This window comes from Bos javanicus, chromosome 4 (genome assembly GCF_032452875.1).
Source record: "Bos javanicus breed banteng chromosome 4, ARS-OSU_banteng_1.0, whole genome shotgun sequence".
In the NCBI taxonomy this organism is placed as follows: Eukaryota; Metazoa; Chordata; class Mammalia; order Artiodactyla; family Bovidae; genus Bos; species Bos javanicus.
Window position 1 is genome coordinate 93,461,345 of NC_083871.1, and position 20,718 is coordinate 93,482,062.

Here is a 20,718-nt window from a genome sequence, read left to right on the forward strand (position 1 = left end):
TGACCTGACTTCAAGGTCTGTCTGACTTTAAAGTGATCAAAGATCACTCATCAGATCAGATCAGTCGCCCAGTCGTGTCCGACTCTTTGCGACCCCATGAATCGCAGCATGGCAGGCCTCCCTGTCCATCACCAACTCCCGGAGTTCACTCAGACTCACGTCCATAGAGTCAGTGATGCCATCCAGCCATCTCATCCTCTGTCGTCCCCTTCTCCTCCTGCCCCCAATCCCTCCCAGCATCAGAGTCTTTTCCAATGAGTCAACTCTTCGCATGAGGTGGCCAAAGTACTGGAGTTTCAGCTTTAGCATCATTCCTTCCAAAGAACACCCAGGGCTGATCTCCTTCAGAATGGACTGGTTGGATCGGGACTGGAATGCAAAAGTAGGAAGTCAAGAAACACCTGGAGTAACAGGCAAATTTGGCCTTGGAATACGGAATGAAGCAGGGCAAAGACTAATAGAGTTTTGCCAAGAAAATGCACTGGTCATAACAAACACTCTCTTCCAACAACACAAGAGAAGACTCTATACGTGGACATCACCAGATGGTCAACACCGAAATCAGATTGATTATATTCTTTGCAGCCAAAGATGGAGAAGCTCTATACAGTCAGCAAAAACAAGACCAGGAGCTGACTGTGGCTCAGACCATGAACTCCTTATTGCCAAATTCAGAGTTAAATTGAAAAAGTAGGGAAAACCACTAGACCATTCAGGTATGACCTAAATCAAATCCCTTATGATTATACAATGGAAGTGAGAAATAGATTTAAGGGCCTAGATCTGATAGATAGAGTGCCTGATGAACTATGGAATGAGGTTCGTGACATTGTATAGGAGACAGGGATCAAGACCATCCCCATAGAAAAGAAATGCAAAAAAGCAAAATGGCTGTCTGGGGAGGCCTTACAAATAGCTGTGAAAAGAAGAGAAGCGAAAAGCAAAGGAGAAAAAAAAGATCACTCATAGTCAGGTTTAAATCCCAGTGCTTCATTTTGCTAGTTGCTGTGTGCCTTTGGGGAAACTGCCTAACCTTTCTGAACTTCGGTGTCTTCATCTATGAAATGAAGATAAAGATAAAATAAACTCAAAATGGATTAAAGATCTAAACGTAAGACCAGAAACTATAAAACTCCTAGAGGAGAACATAGGCAAAACACTCTCCGACGTACATCACAGCAGGATCCTCTATGACCCACCTCCCAGAATATTGGAAATAAAAGCAAAAATAAACAAATGGGACCTAATTAAACTTAAAAGCTTCTGCACAACAAAGGAAACTATAAGCAAGGTGAAAAGACAGCCTTCAGAATGGGAGAAAATAATAGCAAATGAAGCAACAGACAAACAACTAATCTCAAAAATATACAAGCAACTCCTACAGCTCAATTCCAGAAAAATAAATGACCCAGTCAAAAAATGGGCCAAAGAACTAAATAGACATTTCTCCAAAGAAGACATACAGATGGCTAACAAACACATGAAAAGATGCTCAATATCACTCATTATCAGAAAAACGCAAATCAAAACCACTATGAGATACCATTTCACGCCAGTCAGAATGGCTGCGATCCAAAAGTCTACAAGCAATAAATGCTGGAGAGAGTGTGGAGAAAAGGGAACCCTCTTACACTGTTGGTGGGAATGCAAACTAGTACAGCCACTATGGAGAACAGTGTGGAGATTCCTTAAAAAACTGGAAATAGAATTGCCTTGTGATCCAGCAATCCCATTGCTGGGCATACAAACTGAGGAAACCAGAATTGAAAGAGACACGTGTACCCCAATGTTCATCGCAGCACTGTTTATAATAGCCAGGACATGGAAGCAACCTAGATGTCCATCAGCAGGTGAATGGATAAGAAAGCTATGGTACATATACACAATGGAGTATTACTCAGCCATTAAAAAGAATACATCTGAATCAGTTCTAATGAGGTGGATAAAACTGGAGCCTATTATACAGAGTGAAGTAAGCCAGAAAGAAAAACACCAATACAGTATACTAACACATATATATGGAGTTTAGAAAGATGGTAACATATTATGTTAATAGATCACTGAGAGAATAAAATGTTAGCCTTCTGTAGCAAAAAGAGAAAATATGCATTTAAGAGGAGTATTGTGGGTCCCAGGACTTAGAAAGAGTCATTGTATTAAAAAAAAAAAAAAAGAAATGAAGATAGTACATATCCCTGCCTTGCACAGTTGTTATGAGAATCAAATGTGACCCGTGTTTGGTGGATAATGGGTTACACAGTAAATACTTGTCCCTGTCCTGGAAGTCACTGATGGGCCTGGACAAGCTGTCAGGCCATATCGCCTTCCCTGAAGCTTTGGAAGTGCTGCTTCAGAAGAAAGGGAGGAGGATAGGCTGAAAGAAGTAGGGGAGGATGGTCCGCAGACTGACACAGATCAGCAGAGACTCCTGGATCCTGCATGCCACCAGTGTGGCATGGGTCCAGTCTGCCTGGCACAGGGTCCTGGGTGGGCATCAGAGTGCCAGCTGGCTCTTGACTTGGAAAACTGTGAAACACTGAGATTCCAGGACACTGGCCTGGTAAGAACTCCCTCTGGATTCCTCTCCAGTGAGGCCTAACCCACTCCCCTTCTCTGGGAGGAGTGGTCCTGCCCTAGGAGACCTCCCCCACCTCCAGAGTCCTCAGCCTTCAGGGCCCTCTGCTTTCGATTTTCTGCCCCCAACATCAGAGGCCATAGAAGCAGCAGAGCAGCCTAGGGGTTCCCCAACTGGGCCACCAGGCCTGATTCCTACAGGGTGGTAGCTCTGGCCCAAGGGTACCTGACTGGGAAGAACCAAACACCTGTACCCACAGCTCTGTTGGTTCCTGGCCCCCCAGGAGCTCCTTGCCCTGCCTTTACACACGTGATGTGCTCATGCCACGACCCCCAGCCAGCCCATCCCTTAGGAGGCCAGAGGGACAGCCTGGGCATCCCCTTCCCACAATGAAGTGTTGAGAGGCCACGTGGGACAAATATCCTGCCCCCTGCTCCCTCCCATAATCTCATGCACCAGCCCCTCCAGGTCAGAGAGTGCCTCCTCTGGACTCCCAGAGCCATCCTGGGGGTCCGTTCCCATCCAGGGTGGCTCTGGCCTCATTCCACCATCCTGAGGTCCAGATGTGAGCTGAGAAGAGGCCACCTGTGTCCTTGGGCTGATGCTGCCATCCTGAACATAGCTGAGCCACATACACACACCCTCCACCTTAGAGGGACAATAGTCTCTGCCCCAAGGGGGATCCTGAGCCTTGGTTGTAAGCTTCAGGGACTTGAGATGAATCTGGCTGAGAAGCCACGGGGCCTCCTGCCTCCCACATCTATGATGGGTGGTCCTCTTGCATCTAGATGGGACCCCTCTCTCCGGTGGGGACACCTAGGCTTCAGCCAAGTCTAGGCTTCAGCCAAGTCTGTTTGAGACAAGCTGGAACACTGAAATCCATTTGCTGGTTCCCGTGGGACTGGGGTGGCCTCCGTACCCACAAAGCAGGGCCTTAGCCATTTCCACTGCCAGAGCCCTGGAGGGCTGCTGTTTCCAGGTTGGACTTCCTTCTCTTTCTTTTCCTCCTTGTCCAACAGCTGCATGCTCTAAAGTGAGTCCTCCAGACTGGCAGGAAGGATGGAGGCCCTGGCCCCTTCCTTGACACAGCCCAGGAGAGGGGAGGGAAGTGGTTTGAGCGAAGCACTGAACTAAGCATATTGTAGGAGAGTCTGAATCAGACTAAGGGCAGATGGGAGGAAGGGGTGCGAAGATGAGGATCTGGGCGAAAGGCATCCTCATGTCTCAGTGGGGGACAGTTGGCAGAAGGACCAATGACGATTGCACCAAGAGGCAGGGCAGAGGGCAGGTGGCATGGGGTCGAGGAGGACACTAAGACACCAAGCTGAGCTAGGAGCAGATTGCCAGGACATTTATTTACAGTGGATAGGGAGAAACTCAAGCAATAGTGAAATCTCAGGATCTGAGGGTTGAAGTGAGAAAGAGATGCAGAGATTGGAGTTTCTGAGGCATACCTGAGGGTTTCAGGGACTGCTGGAGCTGTGGGTCCAAGGTCCAGAGCAGAATCCATGGGCAAAGGGTGGGCGCCAGATTGTTGAGGATTAGGGAGAGGAGAGGGGCTGACCATGGAGGAAAAGGGAAGTAGCATTGGTTCTCAGTGGGCCTGGGGATGGACAAGGGCGGTGGCGGAGCTTCCTGGGACTCAGGCCATTTGAAGAAAGAGTGTAGATTTGGGAAAGAGGGGACGTGAGGTCTAGAGGCATCAGTGTGACAGTGCTGCCCAAGTGGGGGACTTCCAGCTCACACCTCAGAGTGCTCCGAGGAGGAGGGTTTAGTGAGAAAGGGGAAGGAAGCCCCAGTTGTGGTGTCCTGGGCCATGGTGATGCGTGTCAGATATGGTGTCATGTCCTCTGCAGGCAGGAGCCAGAGTGGCAGCATGAAGCCTGGTCAGACCACGTGGCGCCTCTGCTCAGCCTGTGCAGCAACCACGGGGCGCCCTTGGCCCAGCTCTGTTCCTGAGGCACTGACTGTCTGTCTGGCTCCACAGATGGAAGCTCCAGGAGGGCAGGGGTATTTAGACCAAGTGGACTTTGGTTGGCCACTTTCACCTGGCTTGGCCGAAGGGCTCACTGTGACTCTCAGGTTATCATTCTCACATTTCGAGGACTTGGGGGTCCTCGGAGTCTGAGGTTTGCCTAGGATCAGACCATTCCAGAGGGGAGAGCCAGGGTATGGCTCGGGCCAGCTGGATCCCAGAGCCCAGTGTCTCGCCAACAAGTTCCCAGAAATGGGGGTGAATATCTAAGGGCCAGGCCGGCCCCCGGGAAGCCTGACAGCCCAGACTGAGGGGCCAGGTCTCCTGGAGGGTGGGTGTGGGGATGGGTCCCTGGGCTGTGTTGAGGGGACGGGTCTAGAGTCGGGAGGGGGTCTTGTCCGGCTGCCTGCAGGACCTCTAGGTTCTCTCCCCACCACTCACACTGGGCTTTCGGTTCCCTTTGGTGATGTGGCTCCCCCCACCCCCAACCCCTGCACATACACACACGCACCGTGGCTTCAACCGGAATCAGGCCTCTCACCACACCCTCAATCTGATGCCCCAAGCAGGGGAAGTGGGGGCAGAGGCTGTCTCACCATTGGAAGTGAGAGGCCTGGACACACATCTCTGCCAAGGCTCCCAGCGCTGCGGAGGCCACGTCTCCTCGCTCCCCGTGTGCCTCGGCCCCACTGAGGGGGAACTTGGAGTGATCACATGGGGTCACTGGTGCAGTCTCACTTCTCCTTTGCTTGAGCCTCACCATAAGTCAGCATCCGGAAGCAAGGGGACCCTTGAATTTTGGAAGAGCCTGAGAGATGCTCTCTGTCTCCACCCCGTCCTCCTGATGCCGTGTCTTTGGCCCAGAGTGCTTCTTGGTTCAGGTTCCCCTGAACCTGGGGAAGGCAGAACCCAAGGGGTGTGGAGCCCTTGCATAGCCCCTGGCCCTGGAGCTTCATGCCAATGCTGCGATCTCAATAATACCATCACCTCCCCCTTTACCGCAGGAAATGAGATTCACAGGACCCGCCTAAGGCCCCTGAGCTTGAACACAGCAGAAGTGGATGCACGCTCAAGGGCAGTGCCCCTTCTTCTACACACAGCCTCCAGAGGATTATTTTTTTTTAACTTATTTGGCTGTGCCAGGTCTTATTTGCAGCAGGTGGGATCCAGGTCCCTGACCAGGGATTAAACCTGGGCCCCCTGCATTGGGAGCACAGAGTCTTAGCCACTGTACCATCAGGGAAATCCCCCAAATGGTTTTAGACAAAGTTCAGGGGCTCTCAGTGTGGGGGGCCTCACCTGAGGACTGGGGATAGTGCTGGGGGCGGGCAGGGTGCAGAATCCTAGTCTTAGCCTCCCTTAGACTGTGTGTGGGGGGTATTTAGCAATAAAATAAGACTCTTCTTGACGATCATTCCAGATATATTTTCTAGTCCAACATAGAATACTTCCTATTAAGCACGACTCACCTCCAATGAAAAAGGTTTGTATTTTGGGGGCAACTATTTTCAATTTGGAATTGAAGTCCCCCACTCGGCCAGCACTGTCACACTGACGCCTCTAGACCTCATGTCCCCTCTTTCCCAAATCTACACTCTTTCTTCAAATTTGGAGAAGGCAATGGCAACCCACTCCAGTACTCTCGCCTGGAAAATCCCAGGGATGGAAGAGCCTGGTAGGTAGACTGCAGTCCATCGGGTTGCTAAGAGTTGGTCAATTTAAATAGCAGTTTCACTTTTAAAGAAAGAAATATAGAACGATCTCCCTATCCTCATTTTCTGCATTCACACTTTAAATCTTAAAAATCTTAAATAGTGACATATTCAACAGATACAAATAATACAATACTTATATAAGATTATATTTCTATTTTATGTTAGGGCTACAAGAGTGGGGGAGAAGGAGAGAAATGCAAGAGAGGAGAAAAAGGACAACACGTAACGAGCAATGATACAAGATCAGGGGTGAAGATTAACCCAGGTATTTCTACAGAGATGGAGGCGGGAAGGGAAGGTCAAAGTTCTGATTCATCAACTAACTGCTATGCTGTGTTTGTTAAAAATACAGGCGCTAAACTTTAAAGGGCAAAGAGTACTTTCTAGAACTTATGTATTTTAGTTTCTATCTAAGATGTAATCGATTGACATAAATTTCCTTCATATAAAAATGTATTTTTATTAAAAATTACTATAGAAAATAGGAGATGAAAAGACAGGTGTGGTTCCTGAGTAAACTGATTCTAGTGGAAATCAGACATTAAACTCCTAAGTGAAAACCAGTGAAGACAGGCCTTAGGGTCTGGGAACCCTACCTAGGAGACAAAGTCAAGGTAAGCTTTTCAAAGGAGGTGATGCTGAAACAAAATTTGAAGAGGAGCAGGAGTTCCAAAGCGAAGAATGCTCCAGGAGAAGTAACTGGACAGTGTGAGGGTTGCGACCAGCGAGCGAGGCCTGCCTGCGGAACCAGAAAACGTTCAGACCGGCAGACGGATGGTCAAGGTATCCGTGAGTGAAGAGGTGGGACAAGAGACCAAAGCGCTGACTCACAGAGGTCCCCAAGGCGATCAGGGAGGGGGAGCAGGGGCAGGCAGATGCGAAGGTTAAGGATTAGAAAGAATCAGAGTAGCCTGAGCATCCCTGTCTGTAGGCACCTCGTGGAGCGAGTGTCTGAGTCTGGATGCCAGTGGCTGGGTACTGGGCGACCCTCGGAAGGGTTCGCGGGCGCGTGGGGCGAAGGCCAGGGGCGACTAGTACCCCCACCGCGCTCGTACATGGCTCGGTTGATCGCCAGTGTCCGCACCGATCTAGAGCTCCCAGAGGGACAGGCTAGAAAGTTCCCGGGCCCAGCCGATCAGTATGGCAGGGTAGTGTTGGGGGGCTGAGGTTGTCGAACGACTCTTGCGCCTCCAGATTTCTCAAGGAGCCCAGCAGTCCGTCCAGGCCACCGCGCTGCCGGGCGTCTCCGCCAGGCCCTGGGCTGCAGGGGAACCAGCCTGGCCCGGGGCTCAGCCCCGTCCCTCGGTGGCTGAGTCTGCGCGGGGACCCCAGGGTGGCTCTGCGGGGCAGGGCGGGGCGCTGCCGGCGCACCGAGGCTGGGCGGCCGCGGCCCAGGGGCGGGGGCGGGTGATGCGGAAGTGGCGAGCAGGCGGGCGGACCCGCGCGGCTCCAGGACAGCGCGGCTTCAGGACAGCGCAGCTCGGCCCCACCGCCTGGCCAGGGCTCCCGGGCGCAGCCACGCGGGCGCACAGCAGACAGGTAGGTCCAGGCGGCCGCGCGCTCCTCTCCGCGCCCGCGGGGCACCTGCCGGCGGCGGGCTGGGGACTGAAGCGGGGCGGGCGCGCGGGAGGGGTCAGCGTCCGGCTCTTCCAGGTGCCCAAGCTCAGGGTGGGGAACGCCCAAGGCAGGACGCGCCCCGCCGTTGTGGGGGCCTCCAAGATGCCTCCTATTTCTCGATCAGAGTACGGTGTCCCGCACCAGCAGCCTTGGTCCAGAAGGCACCCGAGGAGCCCGGAGGCGCGGACGGCGGAGTCCGCACCGCTGCCAGGGGCGCCAGCTCTCCGGCTTCTCTCCCTTCCTCTCGCCTTCGCGGTGGATGGGCAGCGCCCGGCTGGGGCCATGGAGGGAAAGCCCCGATTCCCCCTAGAATTCTGTACGCTCCGATCCCCCTTCCCCGGGCAGCCCTCCCCTCATCCTTTCCAGTAAGAGAATGAGGTTTAAGAGGTTCATCTCTCCCTGGATCTTAAGGCCAATGGCAAGAATTAGGGCAGAGAGTGGGTAGGAAGATGGTGTCAGGCGAGGCGCCGGCTGTCCTTTTACTTGCAGCAGAGAAAAGAAAGTGCTGACCCTCCTGAGCGAGAAGAACCACGGACGAGATACTTCGTAGACTAGTTTCCTCTACAGCCTTCCCCCGAACATCAGAAGGAAACAATCGAGAATCTAAAAGTGGAGGGAAAGCGAGACCAGTGTGAGCGTGTTGCGGGATAGGAGACGGTGAACACCTGCGCGGCCCGGGCGCGCAGTTGTCTCTGTGGCCCCGGAGGCACCGGATCTGGCCCTGGGGAGCTGGGGCGGAGGGGACTTCCCTGGCTTCGCCGCCACCCTGCGCCCATCAGAGCGGGGATGAGGGCGGGGGCGCCTCCACCCTGAGGAGCGGTCGGAGAGGCAGACCCTAAACCAGCGCTCCGGGCCGGGGAGGGAGTGGGGGTAGTTAGTGGGCTGGGCCAGGAGGCGCGGCCAAGCCGCCCCGGGCGGCACCTGCGGGGACTGCCTTGAGAGCAGAGCCGAGCTGGGGCTCCCTGCGCTCCCAGAGCGGGGATGAGTGACCAGGACCAATGAGGACGAGGGCGGCGTCGATGGAGAAAGCTCGAGTCTCCCGGGAGAGGCAGCCCGGCCAGAGCAGGGTTATAGGACTGGCTACTGGGGCTCCCAGCAAGTCGAGGGAAGCCTTGGGAAACCACCCTTTTTGAACCCTGGGGTTTCCCCGCCCTGCGCCTCGGCCTTACCCCACCGTGCCCCCAGAGGAAGCCGAGGGAAGCGTCCTTCTGCCCGCATCTGCCGCCCTGGAGTCTCAGCTCGTCTCCCCCGGAGGGGGAGGGGCTTAACGTCTCGCTGGGCGCAGGGCACCCATGCCTTCTCCAGGAGTTTGGTGTGGAGTTTGCGGGAAACGTCTGAATCAAATTCAGGAGGTGCAAGGGCTTGCTGATCGCGCAGTACTGGGGGCTGCAGAGCCTCCTCCCCTAGGGGGTCCCTGGTACCCACAGTGTTCAGGCTTCCCTTGTGGCTGGCTCCTGGGAGGTCAGGAGTTGTGGGGCCCGTGCAGCTCCAGAGATGCTCCTGGGCTGCCCCTTCCCCATAATAGGGCCTTCCTCAGGTCCTCAGCCGGAGAAGGCAATGGCACCCCACTCCAGTACTCTTGCCTGGAAAATCCATGGACAGAGGAGCTTGGTGGGCTGCCGTCTATGGGGTCACACAGAGTCGGACACGACTGAAGTGACTTAACATTAACAGGTCCTCAGCAGGCCACTCCTCCTTTGATGTTTCCATGGAAGCTGATGTATGCTCATCCGGCTTTCCTCCATCTTTCAGGGTTCTAATCCACAAGGCTAGTCTGGGGGTTGCAAACCTGCACAGCTGTTGAGGAATCAGGGCAGACCCCCTGACCAGCCTGCATCCTGATGGGAAGTCAAGTCCTCCTCCCAGCAGCCACGAGGGGTGTGTGTGTGTGTGTGTGTATAGTTGCTCAGTTGTGTCCGACTCTTTACAACCCCATGGACTGTAGCCCACCAGGCTCCTCTGTCCAGGGGATTCTCCAGGCAAGAATACTGGAGTGGGTTGCCATGCCCTCCTCCAGGGGATCTTCGCCACCCAGAGATAGAACCTGGTATTCTAGAGCAAAGTATTTCAGGCAGATTCTTTACCTCGTGAGCCGCTTTCCTGGTGGGGGAGGGATGTAGAATGGACTTTCTCAGGGCTGTGCTTCTGGGACCCCCTGGGGATCTGAGTGACTGCTTCTATCAGGATGGAGCGCAAAGGCACTGAAATTCAGAACTCCTGGCATTGGGATAGCTTGCATCAGGTCTAAGTCCATCTCCAGGCAGCAAGCAGCCTCCTTGGGGAGCTGACGCTGAGCCTGGTCCTGATGCCCCCGGATGCAGGGAAACCTGTGGCTGAAGCTCCCTGTGTGGCATGCTGGGCAGACCCTCTCTTGGCCATGGCCAGGCTTTTGGTGGGAGGCCCTCTCCAGAGCTCCCTTCCCTTCCTCTCCCTTCCCTGTGCTGCTAGAAGGGGTGCACCTTACTGCCAAAATGTCAGAGGCTTGTGTTGTAGAGCAGTGCGGCGGGCCTTGCCCTGACTTCCTCCTTGCCCTGGGCAGAGAAATCGATCTTCCTGGCCTCCCAGTTCACCACCTCTGGCACAGCTGCAGGCCCGAGCATGTGTGGGGGTCATCAGGGAAGCTTGCCTTGCCCTCTGTCAACAGAACTTTCCTCGGTCCACCTTCTCGCAGCCAGAATGGCCTGCCGCTGTGACTGTCACCTATCTGTTCTAGGACCCAGGCCTTTGGGAGGCGTGGGGATGCTGCAGACACAAATTGGATGAAGCTCTCCAACGCTGTGAATCATACAATGGATGATGACTGCCAGCGGGCTTGAGGGTTGGGGGATGGGCTACAGGATGAGAGATGGAGCATTTGGTCGGGGGGACCCAAATGTGATTTTCTCCACATCCCTTCCCTCCCCCAGCTCATAGTGAGTCAGGTTTCCGAGTTGTCCGGTCTGGCCACTTTCATTTCCCCTAGGGCTGGGTGGAGGCTAGTGCAGAAAGGGGAACCGAGCCACTCATCTTCTGAGACCTGGGGGCAGGGCCGGGTGCTCTCCCATCCTCTCTGTCCCAGCCCAGTGCTGGGCACTGCTCTGGGGAGAGGCCCACAGACAAGAATCCTTAGCAGCGTGGAGGTGGCACTTAGCCGCCACAACCCAGAAAGATTCTGGGCAGGGAATTTCAGGGGACATTCTGAAGCAGGCCTGGATGATGGTGTGTGTGTGTGTGTATCCCAGTGCAGGCCAGGAAGCCCACCAATACTTGTGTACTCCCAGAAGCCTTTGCTCCCAGCAACAGTCCAGCCTGTGGTTGGGTGGCTTTAGCTGTCAGAAGGTTCTTCAGCAAGGATGTAGTCTGTCGCAGGGGAGGCTGTGTTGGTCTTGACTTGAACCCTAGTCTTTCTGCCACACGGGGGTATTTCTCATCCCCACCCCACTGAGTGTTTACATCAGCCACCCAGATACCTCATTTCCTTCAGTCATCCCTTCCCCGACAAGCCTGCCCACCTCAGACCCTCACTGCCTCACAGCACTCGCAGCTTCCCTCTTGGGTCTGGTCTCACCTTGAGTCGGAGGAGGATCCTGGGGAGGGCAGGGTTGGTTGGGGTGGCAGTGGGGTGGGGGTGGGATGATAAACAGCTGGAGGACGGACGCTTCCAACATCTGGCTGGCCTTCCTTAGGTCCTACTTTGGTCCAGTAAATGCAGATGCCCAGGAGGGGCGAGTGGTGAGGAAGAAAGAACCGGAGGCACTCCTGCCCTTGAAGAGGTTGCCCACTGACCTGGAAAGTAAGCGAGACGTCTGGGTGGGGGAGGCTGTGCAGGACGGAATAGGAGCCCCACTTGTCTCAGTGGAGGAGAGTCCAGGGCAGCCCATGGCGCTCTGGAGAGGGAGCTGTGAGTGTTGCGGCCGGGAGGGCTAGTGTTGGCACCCTTGTTCCAGGAAGCATGACTTCTGCGAAAGACCCCGGCCCACCCCATCCCTACGCCACCATCATGGCCACCACTCCCTCTCCGTCACTTGTGCAGCATCTTCTACAGGGGCTGGGTGGACCAAGGCAGTGGGAGAGGAGCATGGTGCCTGCGCAGTGTGTGTCCTCTTACACACACAAGTGCACGCCCACCTAACTCACATGTGCTCAGAAACCTAGGGCCCAGGGTGGGAGGCAGCCTCATTTCTCATCGTGGATCAGCCCTTTGTTCCTTCCTTGCCCATCGACAGAGTCTTCTCTGAGTCTCAGGACGGGGGGCTATGCTGGCTCTGTCCCTTCTGTCGCTGACCCTGGGCTCACAGGTGAGGGGCAAGTGCAGGGGAGAAACCACGCAGGAGTGGAGGAGAGTGAAAGTGGGCTCAGGACAGTGAAGAGAAGTTTCAGTCCAGGGTCTGGAGGGGAGTGGAGCTGGCAGGTAGAGTGGAGGAGGCAGGGATTCCCTGTGGCCAGCTGGCCTCTGACTTGGAAGGCAAGTCTGTGGCCTGGGGTGGGGGGTGGCACTTGCTGTGGTGGGGACCCTATCTGTGTGGATCCCACAGCAAACATAAGGTGCTGCTGAATGAATGCATGGTTGGTGGAGGAACCAGAGTCTAGGAAACTGCTGCCTTGAAAAGCAGAAGTTCTAAGTTTGGTGGCCACTGTCCTTGCCAGCGATTCGGGCGGTAGATGGAGTTGGCTCATGGGATTTCTTTCAAGATATCCAGGTCGGAGAAGGGTGGGAAGCTTCATCCCTGAGGGAAACCAAGGAAGGAAGGAAGCTCTGAGGACTGGGTGTGGAAACCCCTCCCTGACTCACAGGTTCTGCCTTGTCTTAGCAGAGTTTCTTGAAAGTTGGTTTGGTGAGGGAGAGGGAGGGAAACAGAGGAAGCAAGAAGAAAGCTAAGCAAGGATGTGGGCTCAGCCAGAGACTGGCTTCAGCTAGAACCTGTGGGGACCCTGGAGCGCACATTTGCTCTGCCTGAAGCAAGGGGACCAGCCCTTTGTCCCTGAGTGTGTCACTGACTGTGGGCTCTCCCCCACAGAGTGGAGGGGTGGCCTGGCCCTGGAGTGGGGCAGCTGAGGGCAGTTCTCCGGCAATGGGCAGCTCTGTGCTGTGCTTGGACTCACAGCAGCTGGGGAACTGCTGCCCCGCCGGGCACAGGACATCTGGGTGGGACACCCACAGTGTCCACTCCAGCTGTGTACCCCTCCCTCCTTTCCCTCAAACACAAAGCCCAGACACAGGGACCTTGTGACAGGAAAGCTGGTGCTTAGAGAGGAAAACTGACTTAAGCATCTGGACAGGCTGGAGCGACTCTGGCCTCCTGTGCTGGGAGGAAGAGGGGGAGTCTTACGGGCCATGGCTCGGCCCTCTGATGTGTACTGACTGCCCCCTGCTCTCTCTGCCAGACGCCTGTGCCATGAACCAGCCGGCCCCCGCCGCCCTGCTTCCGCCCCGGCGCGTGCGGCTGAAGCCCTGGCTGGTGGCCCAGGTCAACAGCTGCCAGTACCCAGGGCTTCAGTGGGTCAACGGGGAAAAGAAATTGTTTTACATCCCCTGGCGCCATGCCACGCGGCACGGCCCTAGCCATGATGGAGATAACACCATCTTCAAGGTAAGCCCTGGGCCTCTGAAGGCCCTTCCCTAGAAGAGGGCTCCCCACTACATCAGACTGGCCACTCTTCCAGCTGCCTTGTGGCCAGCGACCCCAGGCCGGGGCTAAGGGGCTGCAGGCATCACCACTGGGCAACCTTTCTAATCCGATCCCTGGAGCAAGGTGAGGACTGAGGGGCCCCAGGAGACCTTCAGGTAACTCCTCCCCCTCTTCCTCTTTGTGCTTTTTCATCACACATGAGCACCTGTCCAGGATGCACATTTGGTGTACACATATGCTTAAAGGACCACAGAATTCCCCCATAATCTTAATACTATGAATATTTTTTGCTTGTATTATCAGTTTTCTCCATGTGTATATGAAGTGCAAAGATGGAATCAAGCTATAGATTCTATTTTGTAACCTGCATTTTCCACCCAACATCAGGACTGGCTTTCCCATTCCAACAAATGCCACATTCAAATGCCACTGAATGTTCCATCGGAGCAGGGAGCACACTTTAGTCACTAAATGCCAGATTTTGGACACCTTAGGTTGCTTTCAGTGTCTCCATGTTGAAGACCACACTGCCATGGACACCCTCTAAACTCTTATCCTTGGCACATCTCAAATGGTTTTCTTTGGGATTAGTTCCTAGAGTTAAACACTTCTGGGTCGAAGAGAATGCTAATTTTTAAAGTTTTGGCCACGTGTTGCTTAGTTTTTGCACTTAGTGTTTGTCTTTTCAAGGTTCCTTTCAAATCTATTTCTCATTTTTGAATAAGTAGCATGGTCACATAATTCAACATTTAAAAAAGTGTAAAATGCAAAGTCTCCCAAATGGGAGACAGTCTCCCAGACATCCAACATCCTCCTTTGGGACAGTTCGTATTCTCAGTTTCTTGTTTATCCTTCCTGAGGGATTTTTGTACATATGCAAGCAAATATGTGCCTATCCTTTCCCCTGCTGCTGCTGCTAAGTCACTTCAGTAGTGTCTGACTCTGTGTGACCCCATAGATGGCAGCCCACCAGGCTCCCCCATTCCTGGGGTTCTCTAGGCAAGAACACTCCAGTGGGTTGCCATTTCCTTCTCCAATGCATGAAAGTGAAAAAAGTGAAAGTGAAATTGCTCAGTCGTGTCCAACTCTTAGTGACCCCATGGACTGCAGTCCACCAGGCTCCTCCGTCCATGGGATTTTCCAGGCAAGAGTACTGGAGTGGGGTGCCCTTGCCTTCTCCGATCCTTTCCCCTACTTTTGACAAAAATGGTAGATGTTTACATCTTCTGCACCTCATTTTTTGAAGATTACAACATGTCAGTATATAAAAAACTTCCTCCTTTTTTTTTTCTTGTTGCTCAATATTCCATTTTATGGGTTGGCCATAATTTAACCAGCCCCCATTGATGGACATTTAGATAATTGAGGGTCTTTTTCTTTTAGAAACAGAGCTGCAATGAATAAGCTTATATGCGCAAGCTTTTGTGTGGATGCATCTTTATCTGTCGGATAAATTCCCAGAAGTCAAATTACTGGGTTAAAGGATGGAAATGTGTAATCCTGAGATCAACTAAATTACCTTCCAAAATAACAGTACTGGGAGTTCCCTGGTGATCTAGTGGCTAGGACTCCAGTGCTCTCACTGCCATGGCCCAATTCAGTCTCTGGTCAGGGACCTGAGATCCCGCAAGCCACATGGTGAGGCCCCCCCCCTCCACAAAAAAATCATTATCATCATAATACCAACAGCCCAAGTGTACAGAGTCCATCCCAAGGGGAGACACAGTTCAGAGAGCTTTATGGGCATTAAGCCTGAGTCTTCACCACTACACCATGAGGCAGGTGCTGTGATGGGGAGACCGAAACAAAGAGAGGCAAAGTGACATGGCCCTGGCACACAGGTGGCGGTGGCACATTCCGATCCAAACCCAGTTCTTCTCCAGGCCCCTCTCATCCACCATGTTATCCCATCCTCCTTAGAGATTATACCTGTTTGCCACCTTAAGACCAGTGAATATGATGCCTGTCAAAGCATCTAGAATTCCTCTAGCTTGTTGGAACCGTAAGAGACTGGCTTCCTAACTCCCACCTTGCAGATGGGCGCTGGGCTCAGCCTGTGTGATGGTCTCATCCACAGCAGTGACTTCCCCTGGCCTGGAGGGGCTGGGCTTCAGTGAGGGGAGAGGTTCTCTGTGGTTGTCTGTCTTGTCTTCCTGCTCTAGGCCTGGGCCAAGGAGACGGGGAAGTACACCGAGGGGGTGGACGAGGCCGATCCGGCCAAGTGGAAGGCCAACCTGCGCTGTGCCCTGAACAAGAGCCGTGACTTCCGCCTCATCTATGATGGGCCCCGGGACATGCCGCCTCAGCCCTACAAGATCTACGAGGTCTGCTCCAATGGCCCGGCTCCCGCAGGTATCCTGCCTGGCTGTATGTGGGCCACCTAGGGGGCTATGCACGGAGGCCTGGGGCCCCTGCAATGTGCAGTGGCTGGGGACGTGCCGCTCGGGCAGAAACCCAGGGCTCCCAGGAGTGGATCACTGGTGAGGCTAGGAGCGGCTTGGCATGGACCAGGCCCCTCCCCACCGGGTTTGATTTCCTCACCCGATCCTGGTTCTTGGCTCCGTGAATGTAGGTCAGGTGACCCAGTGAATGTAGGTCGGGTGACCCAGGGAGGGGAGCGCCGTGGGGTCAAGGGCGGTGTCCCCAGTGATTGCTGGTGGCTGTGTGGCCTTTCCCTCTGTGTTTGGGCAGCTCTGGGCAGGAGAGAAGCCACCTGGAGCCCTGAAGCCTCCCTCTCCCCTCCTGACTCCCTTCCAGTCTTTCATTTCTGTCTTCCTCTGCAGAGTCACAGCCCAGTGAGGATAACGCTGAGGAAGAAGAAGAGGAAGAGGTGAGCTTAGGGGTGCACTTGGCAGCCTGTGCCGCCGCCCTGGGCCTCGCTAGGCCTGGCTGCTTGTCCCACTCCACTGCAGGACTGGGCAGTTCCATTCCTCTGGAGCCTGCTGCTGTTTCTGCAGCCCTTCTCTGGGTTTCTTCTCTTGGGATTCTGGGGACAAGAACAAAGTCACCACCTTGAACCTCCCTGGGACTCTGTTGGTAGAAAACATGCTCGCGCATGGTCTCAGCCTCAGTAGTTGGGGCTTAGCAGGTATTCCCACCTGCAGAGGCAGAAACTGGGGTACCAAGAGCCTACTGACATGCCTGGGATGGCAGAGTTGGGCCTGAGTGTCTGGCCTCGCCTAAGCTGAAGACCAGGGAGTTGCCTTGTGGGTCTCATTCTTCAGCATTGGATCAGTTTAATAACCTGTCTTCCTTCTCTCTCTGGCCTCCTCGCTCCTCCTTTGCCTGTGTCTTCTCTTCAGCTCCAGAAGATGTTACCAGGCCTGAGCATCACAGGTGGGGCTGGGAGGTGGTGTGGTTGGGGGTCTAGTATAAGGAGGAGCTGCGGGGACCACAGGTACCTGGGAGGGGGCTGAAGGGAGGCTGGGGGCTGGCCCAGGGCTGGGAGTAGGTGAGCCTGGAGGCAGTTCCTAGAAGTGACATTAAAATTTTGTCCACTCCCACCTTCTATAGAAGCAGTGCAGCCTGGCCCTGCCATGGCACCCTATTCTTTACCCAAAGAGGATGTCAAGTGGCCACCCACTCTCCAGCCACCTGTGGTGTTGGCCCCCCCTGCTCCAGGCCCCAACCTGCTGGTCCCTGCTCCTGGCAATGCCGCTGACTTTGGGGAGGTGTTTTCTGAGGTTCTGCCGAGCTCGCAACCGCAGCCTGGGTCCCTGTCTACCAGCCTGGCCCCCACAGGCGAACAACTCCTGCCCGACCTGTTGATCAGCCCCCACATGCTGCCTCGTAAGAACCCACGGGAGGTGGGGGCGGGGGGAGGGCGGGCACGGAGGAGCAGCTAGGAGGGTGGAGGATGATGAAGAGAAGAACAAAAATGCCCATACCAGTCCCTGCTTGGCTGGGAGGGAAGTGGGGAGGACTGATGATGGCCTGGCCGCAGGGGAGAGAGGGAGAGATCAGTGGGCAGCAGAATGGGGAGGCATGGGGCTCATGGGGGGGATGGGCTTGCCTCTCTGTCCTGCAGTGACCGACCTGGAGATCAAGTTCCAGTACCGGGGACGGCCACCCCGGGCTCTCACCATCAGCAACCCTCAAGGCTGCCGGCTCTTCTACAGCCAACTGGAAGCCACCCAGGAGCAGGTGGAGCTCTTTGGCCCGGTGAGCCTGGAGCAAGTGCGCTTCCCCAGCCCCGAGGACATCCCCAGCGAGAAGCAACGCTTTTATACCAACCAGCTGCTGGACGTCCTGGACCGTGGGCTCATCCTTCAGCTACAAGGCCAGGATCTGTATGCCATCCGCCTGTGCCAGTGCAAGGTGTTCTGGAGCGGGCCCTGCGCCTCAGCCCAGGGCTCACACCCCAACCCCATCCAGCGGGAGGTCAAGACCAAGCTCTTCAGCCTGGAGGACTTCCTCAATGGTGAGGGCCCCGCCTCATGTTCCTCTGGGTCTCTTTTCATCCAGGGGCCTGGTGTCCGCCTCTGACTTAGGGTCTTACTGTCAATGCAGAGCTCATCCTATTCCAGAAGGGCCAGACCAACACCCCACCTCCATTCGAGATCTTCTTCTGCTTTGGGGAGGAGTGGCCTGACTGCAAACCCCGGGAGAAGAAGCTCATCACTGTACAGGTATACTCCCATCATCAACCTCCTGAACTCTGCTTTGAATATTGGGAAATCCTGGGCCCTTGCCCCAGGAGGGGCAGGGCTGTCTGGGTAGGGTGAATTCAGTGGTCAGAGTTAATTGATGACCGGCACTGCTCACACATAAGCTGCCTTTCTACAAAGTAGAAATTGGTGCCCCTTCTTCTGGCGGATGTAAACTACCACCTGCCCTCTGGTGGATCCCCTCATGCATAACTCAATCGGACAGCCCTGCCGATCCAGACAGTTCACCCCATCCTGTCTCCTCTTCACCCGCTTAGGTGGTACCCGTAGCAGCCCGGATGTTGCTGGAGATGTTCTCGGGGGAGCTTTCTTGGTCAGCTGATAGCATCCGGCTACAGATCTCAAACCCAGACCTCAAAGACCGCATGGTGGAACAGTTCAAGGAGCTCCATCACATCTGGCTGTCCCAGCAGCATCTGCAGCCTGTAGCCCAAACCCCTGCCATGCCAGGCCTCAGTGCTGCACAGGGACCCTGGCCCATGCACCCAGTTGGCATGCAGTAAGGAGGCTGCAGGTAGTGACTGGCCCAGGTTTCCTGGGTGGCTGTGCAGAGATGTGGAGGGCAAAAGTTCCTGGGGGCACCTGATGAGCAGCAGGGTCCTTTCTTGGGGTCTCCAGAAATGGATCTGGGTCATGAAGAAGAGGTAAAAGAGGCCTGAGTTCCAGGTTCTCCTCAGAAGCTGAGGGAAGCTGGAAGCCAGTTTTGCTTTGAGGACTCTGTCTTCCTGCATATGTCTCTCCTGGACTGGCTCTGGGGGAACTCGGCCATCAGCATCATTGTGGAGGGAAGGAACTCTGCCAACTCAGGGGGCCTAGTTGTACAGAGGGAGTTGCCCCAGAGCAGTCCCTTCTTGTGGGTGCCTCATTTCTTTGGGCAAGAAGAGCCAAGTGCTGGGGGTCAGACCTCCCTGGCAGGTCCTCTGCAGGGCATGGGCCTGACTTCGGAGTTCCCTAGCTTTAGCGTTGATACCCTGGGGGAGGAAATGGCAGCCTACTCCAGTATTCTTGCCTGGAAAATCCCATGGACAGAGGAGCCTGCTGGGCTACAATCCTTGGGTTCACAGTCAGACATGACTGAACGACTGAGCGCGCGTGCACACACACACACACACACACACACACACACACACACACACACACACACAGAGTTTGAGCCTCATTTCCTCACAACATCCAGAGACAGATTAAGTATTACACCAGATACTAAGTCTGGCAGCTACCTCCCTTGAGAAACTAAGAACCTGGGATAGAAAGGGGACATTTATGTATTTTTGGATTAATAAATATTAAAAACAGACTCAGTCATTATTTTTCAGCACCAGTTGCTCCCGTGCTGTTCTACTGGGCCGTATTTCTCCTGCCAGTTAGCTTTCTTTACCCCAGCACCTGCCCTCCTGCTCTGGGGCTGTTGACACAGGGAGGGCCTGCCTTCCAGGCTGATGAGTCAGTGAGGCCTTCACAAGCACTCGGCTGGCTGGCTGTGCTTTCCAGGAGGAAGCCGGCTGAAGCAAGGGCGTGGACTTTTAAATGTGTGCAGAGTCTAAGATTCTGTCCAAATCAATTTTCCCATAAGAAATGGTGAAAAGGGGCTGGATCTCACCTAAGGACCATTACTATCTGTTAGCCTATGTATGTTCATATGCTATTAAATATATTAGGACAATGCATACAAATTGGGAGCTCACTGTTTGAATCTGGCTTACAGATGTAATTTTCTGACCTGAACAATTTTGCTGTTATCTTTTTATTATGGAATATCTTTAACATCTGTGAAAGTAGGGAGAATGGTATAAAATTCCCATGTAGTAGCTTCAATAATTATCAATTCACAGTCCTTCTCATCTAAATTCCCAACACTGCAGTGGATAAGCTTGTGCATATTTATGTCTTTTTATTACTTTTGCCAGTATATCTTTAGGATGAATCCACAGAAATGGGATTTCTGGGTCAAAGGATAAAAATGTGTCGAATTTTAAATATTTGCAAAATCCAGATAAATCTCTGAGTGTAGCTGTTTCCCCACAATCTCAACAGATTATAATGCCAATTTTTTGGATTTTGCCAATCTGATAGGTGAGAAATAGTATCTCTACCATTTCTCATTATGAACAAGGATGAGCATCTTCATATGGTTAAGTGGCCTGTGCAGATTTTAGTGATTAAAAGAAAATAATAATCTTAGAATAGTTTTAGATTTACAGGAAAGTAGCTAATAGAGTGCCTATATGACCCACACTCAGTTCCCCCAACTGTTGACATCTCACACTGTACCTTACATTACTATGGAGCATTTGTCACAACTAATGAACAAAGTGAACACATCGTTATTAACTAAATTCCACTCTTTATTCAGATTTCATTAGTTTTTAATCTCATACTTTTTCTGTTCTAGCACCCTATCCAAAGGATCGCTTTACATTTAGTGATCGTGTCTCCCTAGCTATCACTGATTTAACTGGTTCTCAGACTTCCCTGGTTTTGGATGACTTAGATGGCTTGGAGGGTACATTTTAGAATGTCTCTCAGTCTGGATTTACCTGATGTCTCTCATGGTTTTTTG

At 53.7% G+C, this 20,718-nt stretch overlaps 2 protein-coding genes across 14 annotated transcripts in view; one reads left to right on the plus strand and one right to left on the minus strand.

The window, feature by feature from the left end:
- KCP (kielin cysteine rich BMP regulator) overlaps positions 1-4,119 on the minus strand; it is a 46,196-nt gene extending 42,077 nt beyond the window's left edge. For 6 of the 8 annotated variants that reach the window (XR_009736022.1, XR_009736023.1, XM_061414642.1 and 3 more), the window contains exon 1: positions 4,030-4,116. The gene's annotated coding sequence lies outside the window, so the exon portion shown is untranslated. Of the gene's footprint in view, positions 1-4,029 lie in introns of all 8 variants that reach the window. The other 2 variants (XM_061414643.1, XM_061414644.1) reach the window with 2 other exon arrangements.
- Positions 4,120-6,573: 2,454 nt separating this feature from the next.
- On the plus strand, positions 6,574-19,455 carry IRF5 (interferon regulatory factor 5). 6 transcript variants are annotated; one of them, XM_061414659.1, is made up of 10 exons: positions 6,574-7,048; positions 11,548-11,654; positions 13,247-13,452; positions 15,654-15,843; positions 16,275-16,321; positions 16,794-16,827; positions 17,005-17,280; positions 17,519-17,911; positions 18,001-18,119; positions 18,416-19,455. In XM_061414659.1, the coding sequence occupies exons 3-10, from the start codon at positions 13,258-13,260 to the stop codon at positions 18,659-18,661; spliced, it is 1,500 nt and encodes a 499-aa protein (XP_061270643.1). In that variant the 5' UTR covers positions 6,574-7,048; positions 11,548-11,654; positions 13,247-13,257; the 3' UTR covers positions 18,662-19,455. The 6 variants fall into 6 exon arrangements, with proteins under 6 accessions (XP_061270643.1, XP_061270642.1, XP_061270645.1 ...); XM_061414658.1 differs by lacking the exon at positions 6,574-7,048 and adding an exon at positions 7,679-7,804; XM_061414660.1 differs by lacking the exon at positions 6,574-7,048 and adding an exon at positions 7,878-8,513.
- The last annotated feature ends 1,263 nt before the right edge of the window (positions 19,456-20,718 follow it).